Genomic DNA, 6,832 nt, shown 5'->3' with positions numbered 1-6,832 from the left:
GGTCTGTGAGAGAATTAAGTGATTTCTACTACCTACAAGTAAAAAGTGACCCAACTTCATCACTCTCATGCTCAGAGGATTTATGGAGATCTCCAATATAGTTTTAAGAAATTTAAAAGTAATAGTCCAGCATTTCAGGACGATTCAGGCAGTGTTTGATTTTGATTTGGTTGTCGTTTACAGAAAAGTATAGCGAAGCAGCTTTCAAATACTTTCCTGTAACCGACTTGAACTTCCTGTTCATCAGGGTCCCCCTCCTCCCACTTCACACCGATGATGTCTGGGCGAGTTCGCTGGGGGCCTTGCTCTGCAGAGTGTCACAAACCGTGTCAGAGTCCAGCAGCTCTACTATGCTATAGGGGGAGCAGTCCTCCAGTCCCAGCTTCCCACAGGCCCAGCCGCAGAAGCCTTTCTCCAGGTCTCTCACGACCTGCCACCACTCGCCGAAGGCCCACGACACCTGCACCACAGCGGAGTACAGAGCCAGAGACAGCGCCATGGGCATGATCAGCATGGGGTAGAAGATGATGAGGAAGGGGCATATTGTGATCTTGTGCCAGAACGTCCGCTCCTCATTGTACACCAGGAAGACGTTGTACCAGGTGAGAGTGCCGTAGTAGAAGGAGGTGATGAAGGAGAGGAGGAAAACCACGGGGACGCAGGAGAGGCTCCAGAGGACGACATGTGGTCCCTGGCACACGCCTAGGCTACAGGTGCGTTTGGAGCCTTCCCCGGCCTCGCACTCTGCATTAAGGCGCTCCTTTGACTTGGCCAGATCCCTGAGCTCCTTCTCCGTCAAAGTGAGGTGAATGTCCACCACCTGACCCTTCTTCTTCCCTCGAGTGATGGTGCCTGTCAGGGTCACATAGCGGCTGTCTGGAGGAAGGCTCCAGCCTCCTCCTGCTGAGACATTAACGTAAGTAAAGTTTATTTAGTTTAGCACTTTTCACAGAGCAAAGTCACAAAGTGCTTCGCAGGAGTAAAAGAAAAACAAAATGTATATGAGAAAAACCATAAATAAGATCATAAAAACAGCAAAAGAAACAACAATCAGCCATAAAAGAAGGAACAGATCTAAAACACACCACTCATAACCCATAAATACGAGACAGCAGGAGGCGAGAAAAAGAATAAATGTGTTTTCAGCTGCTTTTTAAAAGCATCAACCGAGACTGCAGATCGAATGTCTACAGGAAGGCTGTTCCTTAATGTCGGAGCCACCACTTCAAAGGCTCGATCACCTTTCATTTTTGGCATTACCTATATGACAAACAACAAAAAATAAGGCTCCCTTCCTTTTGTATCCCCTTGTTTGGGTGCTAAGCACTCGATTAGAGTTGGATGCTGGAAGCCTGTGAGAAGGAGCAGCAGACTTCAAATCACATTTTTTCTGTCCATTGAACTTTAATACAGAAATGTGGTTCTTTTGTGAAAGTATTTTATCACTCATATGACCCCATACTAACTCCTTTAGTTTAGTTCATACAGTCTATTTGCATGGGGTTAATTGCATATAACTGAGCTGTTCCTTCAGTACAATCGATGATTGATCATGATTTTAGCAGAACCAGACACCACACTAACCTTCTCCTGTAGGGGTGCAGAGGAACTTGGCTCCCTCCTCTGTGCTCCTCTCTGCTCCCTCCTCAGTGCCTTGGTCCTCTCCAGGCGTCCTCTCCATGTCAGAGCGGTAAACAATAATGGACTCTGGACGCGGGTCTTTCTTCTTCCTCCTCTTCCTCCTCATGGCGGGTCCCACTTCTCCTTCATCCACATGGTTCCCTGATACGTCTGATCTTAAGGAGATCATCTGGGGGCTGCCCTCTCCTTCGGTCTGAGGCTCCTCTACCTGTGCCATGCTCTCACCTGATCCAGTAAACTCTTTTACTCCTGGGCTACTCTGGCTGGTTATTTATGGAGACTAATAGTGAAGTCCTGAGCTATGTCCGCCCATTGTGTTAAAGATCTTAGTCTGAGGAAGATTTACGGCTGAAAGCAAAGGGACAAAAGCACACACACAGGCACAAATAGAGAGAGAAATAGAGGGGGGAGTCATTACAAGGCAGGTTTGCTTTAATTTAATCCTCTATGTACAGTGAATGTGGCCTAGATTCTGCACAGGCGCCTTTTCTGACATGATGACTGATAAAATCAAATGTCACATCACTATTGATCTAATAGCATTGGGCATCTGAGCCGGCAGACTAAATTGCTCTAGATAGACGACAAATAAAGCATGATGGATATGTTTTTTTTTTTAGAAAAGAAAGGGTGGTCTCTGTTTTGCATGACAGCTCAGCGGTGCTCCAGCGTACTCAGTGCACTAACACCATCCTACCTCTTTTATTTCTAGACACAATGACAGAAAAACTGCACAATTCAGTAGTGGTTTGACAAAAATATGCATGATTAGACGAGAGGGGGGTGAAATCGACAATGCAAGCCATTCTTCACACAGCTGATCCCCTCCCATTTAAATCCCACCCATGTCCGCTCTTTTGTCTGCAGCCGGCGAACAACATGCACTCCAAACTAGCCCTGCTAATCAAAATGCAGCCTTACCTTCAGACCGGGAGGAGAAAACTGAGCCGTGTGGGGATAAATCACAGGTTTCGGCTGAGCCCTCACATCACATCACATCACATCACTGGTGTGTGAGTGTGTTTTTTAGCCCGTACAGATGCGCTACGTAAAATGATTTCCAGAATAGCCGTAAACCCGCCCCTCCAACCTCTGTCTCACCAATCCTCCGCCACCCTCAGTCCTCTCTGTCGTCATGTGAGCACCGACACAAAAATGTCTATTAAAAACACATTTGTCCCAGGGAATGCGACGAATTAATCACCAACACATGCCAACTAAAAATAAAATAAACACATACTAATACACTGTAAAAATCATATACAGACGTGGATATTTTTAATGTGGATATTTTTAATTTTTTCTACTTATATGGGCTCCTGGTGTCATGTGTTTTGTTTAGAGTTAAATTAATAGTAATTATTACAGCTTGAATATGTTAATATATTAAGTCAGTAAGGTTTTTTTCTTTTCTTTTTTTGTCTTGCCTACTTTTTCTAGGATGATATCACCTACTGTGATTAGCACAACTACTTATATTATATAACTAGAAAATAAAAACGTTTAAAATTAAATTGTTTTATGTTGAAAGATTCAATGTGATCACGTGTCGCTAAACCGTTGACATGACAACAGTAACAGCTTGACGGTTAGGAAGCAGCTAACTAGCTAGTGTGGCTAATGTCTGCTAATGTTAGGCTGGTGTAAAAATGAACGACCTGTATTCATTCAGCAGTGTTGACAGCCTCCTCTTTCAGTGTGGTGAGCTCAGTCATTGAGTGCACTGTTGTTTAATAGTTTTAGTTTTGTCATTTGAAGTTTGCTTGGTTGATATTGCCAAAGGTTTAGCAAACTTTAGCTGCTTGGCTAACTTAATTGCAAGCTAGCTTTGGTGTCAGTTAGCCAACCAGCTAACCTAAGCTAATTCAAGTTATACAACTAATAGTTACTACTATTACCAAAATAGATAATAGTTCTTTTGTATTCTTGTGGTTTTGTGGTTTTTTAATTTAATTTTGTTGTTTGTTAGCTCTTCAAATTCGGGAGCTTTCCCAAAAGAAGAATGAAATCAACGAACAAATTAAAGGTATGCCAAACAGCTATCCTTTTTAACCTAACATTACAGTGGTAACATTACTTATATAAATATATACAAATAAAAGAAGTTTCTATAATAGCCTGTCAGGCTATCAAGCAAGTAGTTAACCATAGATTCTATGCATTGAAATTCACATTTTCATCAACAGTTTGCAGAGCTGACATCGCTGAGTGGAGATCTTACATAGATACGATCCACAGAAACACCAGGGCACTTGAAGAGGAAATCAGGGTGAAGCAGAGCACTGTGATACACAACAAAGCAAATGCTAAAAGGTATGATGACTAGGTATAACATGGGCCAAACCTCGATGGATCACAGTGATATATGATATGTAACTTAAGAAGTGCAGTGTAGTACGGATACTCATATGTTACTGCTTGTCATCCATGTAACTTTAGTATGAAGGCGACTAACAGCCTGCTTCTTCAGTATAAGCAAACTCTGAAAGAGGAACTGGAGAGCAGAAAAGCCAGCTACAACCAGGACATGTGGGTTCAGTCATCTGTGGTGTTTAATACATTTTTTGTGAGCAATAATAAAAAAAGCTGAATTGTTCTTCCTTTCTAACCCAACAAGGGAAGTCTATGAGGAGAGAATTGCAAGCTACTGGAAGATATTCCAGTCACATAAAGAATATTACTGCCAAAATCCTCTTGCTCAGAAGCTCTTCACACTGCAGGCTGAAAAAGAGGAAATTGAGTCTAGGATCAAGGCTTGTGATTATCAAATAACAGTGAAACAGAAGGAAGTGGACCATCTCACTGGTAATAAATGTTTTATATCATCACAACTTCTTCTGGCAGAGCTGAAATATTTCCAAGTCTAGACGCAATTAATTCAATTTCTGTCTGACCAGGTCCAGCAGTCAATTCTTCTTCCACTGAGAATCTAACGGTCAGGTATCTTTCAGTGAATCTAATAGATGACACAGAGAACATTGACATAGATTTCAGTAAAGCTCTGTTTTTCTCTGATTGGGTCCACTTTTCTTCCTAGTGTTTTTAGCCAGCAGCCCATAACAGAAGCAGAAAAACCATTAGGTCCTCAGATAGAAGAGGACAGTGATTCTTCCATTGACATCTCCTCTCTTCATCTCAGCCAGACAAAGGTACTCGGATACATCAATCAATCTTAATGGCATCGTAAAGCTGACGATATTCCAGCCAATACGAAATATAAAAGTAGAAGCCAGTCCTGTTTAACCATTAACCACTATGATAAACTCAAACAGATCTTACAGAATGGACATAAATCTGTCGAAGCAAATGCTGAAGAAATTCATGAGGAACAAAGGGTCCTGGATCCAACCGCCTGCAGCCCCTTCCCAGAAGAAGATGGTAAGAGGAGGAAAGTCGGATTCATATTTTAGTTAATGCTACCTGAAAACACCACCTGCCATGTTTGGATGTTCATGTTACATCAAACCCCATCAGCAGAATATTTATCTCTTCAGAACAAAGATGGCCAGACATGATGCACACTGAGGAGCAGCACAAGAAAACTGGACCAGATGACCAGGTCTTGATAATGTTTATCTATTACACCTACAATGACCTTAAAATGGCCCCTTTACTAAGTTTACCTAAAACCCGCTGCCTCTTAGTGCTGCTGGTATCTCGATTAGTGTACTGTATTTTTCAGGTACTGGTTTTGAGATCTGCACCACAGAGTCTAGTTTACTGTATCAAACTCAAAAGCAGTGGAGGTGAAAGGATCATGTTAACACCAGTTCACTTGTTATGAGGAGTACTATTTAGCTGGACCAGTTTTTAACGACAAACCTGCACAACAAACTCTTTGTGTGAGAGACATGGACATTAACTACATCTAGTGAAACATACTATCAAGTTGCATTATGGGACATGTAGTCCCTATCCAATAATTAGGCACTAAAAGTTTATTGGTTTCAGTCTTATCGATCATATATATTATATATTTTCAATTTGTCACACAAGTCCCTTAACTTTACAGAACTAAAATACTAATCATTTGAGTACTCTTTTATGGCTCTCTGAAATATATCTGAAAAATTAAGATCTTTGCAAAAATAATCCTAGTTTACTGACGACAATCGAAAGATTTTATGATTGAGAACTTAATTCTGCCAAAGTAGCACAGCCAATAACATGCTTCACAGCAAGATCCCAAAGTATTTCCTGATTGATTACATTGTGTCTGTGAAGACATGTTAGAGAGAATATTGTTTTTTACATTCATTTAGTTTTAGTAGTTTATAAAGTTTCCAGTCTTGGAAATGTGTTCATACAGGGTGTGTTTTCTGCACAGGAACAGCCGTCCGCTGTTTCAGACACAGAGGAGGCAGTGGAGGAGGAGAAGGAGGAAAGAGTAGTTATAGAGGAGGAGCAAGCCCCAGGCCAAGAGGACAACAAAGGACTCACTGCTTTTCCTCAGTCATCATCTCAAGAAACAAACCCTCTATCCTCCCCAACAACGGTGAAAGCTGTGCCCTCAACCCCAACGTTCCCATTTACGTAAGGGTTTGACCGAGTTGTCCAATGCTTTGATTCACTGTCAGGACAGCCTCTGAGAATTATGTTTTCATGTTGAAATTTCAGCTTTAGCCCTGGCAGCTCCCCACATCAAGGGACCTCAAATACCAATTCTCCAGCTTTCCTGTTCTCTCTGAACTCTAATGCTGGCACCCCAACCTTCTCTGGATTTGGATTTGGATTTGACGCGGGCTCATCACAGGATGAGGTGAGGGGTGAGCGATAGAAATAAGTGATTTGACAGAATTACTGTCTCAGTTTTTTTAATTACCTCCAAGTTTCTTTTTACAGGACCCGTCTTTCACTTTCTTCGATGAGAAGGTACTGCATTTATACTGTAACCCCTCTTAATTTCATGGTGTAACTACAACAACAACAAAAACTGTTCATCTCTTTTTAGAAAACCACAGAATCAAAGTCTCCAAGCTGTAAGTATCAGCTCAAATCTCTCTACTTCTGTGGTGTGTGTTACCTGCTTGGACCTGCTTGGTATGTATATGATTTTACAGGCCCTGAGTTCCTGTTTGGCCAATCAGAGCAAAGTGAAGACTTCCAGTTTGTCTTTACCTCAAAGAGCCCTCAGACAGCTAAAAAAGACAACAACCAGGATGAGTTTCCATTTTCATTTAACTTTTGAGTT

At 41.7% G+C, this 6,832-nt stretch overlaps 2 protein-coding genes across 2 annotated transcripts; one reads left to right on the top strand and one right to left on the bottom strand.

Annotated features, from left to right (window-relative positions):
* Positions 1-265: 265 nt before the first annotated feature.
* On the bottom strand, positions 266-1,894 carry tmem169b (transmembrane protein 169b). Its single transcript, XM_070837703.1, has 2 exons — positions 1,585-1,894; positions 266-903 (listed from the first exon to the last, which is right to left on the bottom strand). Exons 1-2 carry the CDS (start codon positions 1,856-1,858, stop codon positions 266-268), a joined length of 912 nt encoding a protein of 303 aa, XP_070693804.1. The 5' UTR covers positions 1,859-1,894.
* Positions 1,895-3,606: 1,712 nt separating this feature from the next.
* LOC139208642 (protein SIX6OS1) lies at positions 3,607-6,829 on the top strand (the record flags this gene model as incomplete). Its single annotated transcript, XM_070838366.1, has 13 exons — positions 3,607-3,667; positions 3,828-3,954; positions 4,081-4,170; positions 4,259-4,455; positions 4,548-4,581; positions 4,679-4,790; positions 4,945-5,033; positions 5,116-5,200; positions 5,969-6,174; positions 6,259-6,400; positions 6,484-6,513; positions 6,593-6,620; positions 6,702-6,829. Coding segments are annotated over 13 exons (1,329 nt in total), but the record flags the coding sequence as incomplete, so codon positions are not given.
* Positions 6,830-6,832: the final 3 nt, after the last annotated feature.

The sequence above is a fragment of the Pempheris klunzingeri genome, chromosome 10 (genome assembly GCF_042242105.1).
Source record: "Pempheris klunzingeri isolate RE-2024b chromosome 10, fPemKlu1.hap1, whole genome shotgun sequence".
NCBI classification, from domain to species: Eukaryota; Metazoa; Chordata; class Actinopteri; order Acropomatiformes; family Pempheridae; genus Pempheris; species Pempheris klunzingeri.
This window is presented reverse-complemented; position numbering and strand designations above follow the sequence as displayed.

Bases quoted from the DNA above. Each gene is read 5' to 3' on its own strand.
- tmem169b (XM_070837703.1), bottom strand. From the start codon at position 1,858: ATGGCACAGGTAGAGGAGCCTCAGACCGAAGGAGAGGGCAGCCCCCAG. The intron at 904-1,584 runs GTTAGTGTGGTG...TTAATGTCTCAG, and splicing joins CTGCACCCCTACAGGAGAAG to CAGGAGGAGGCTGGAGCCTT.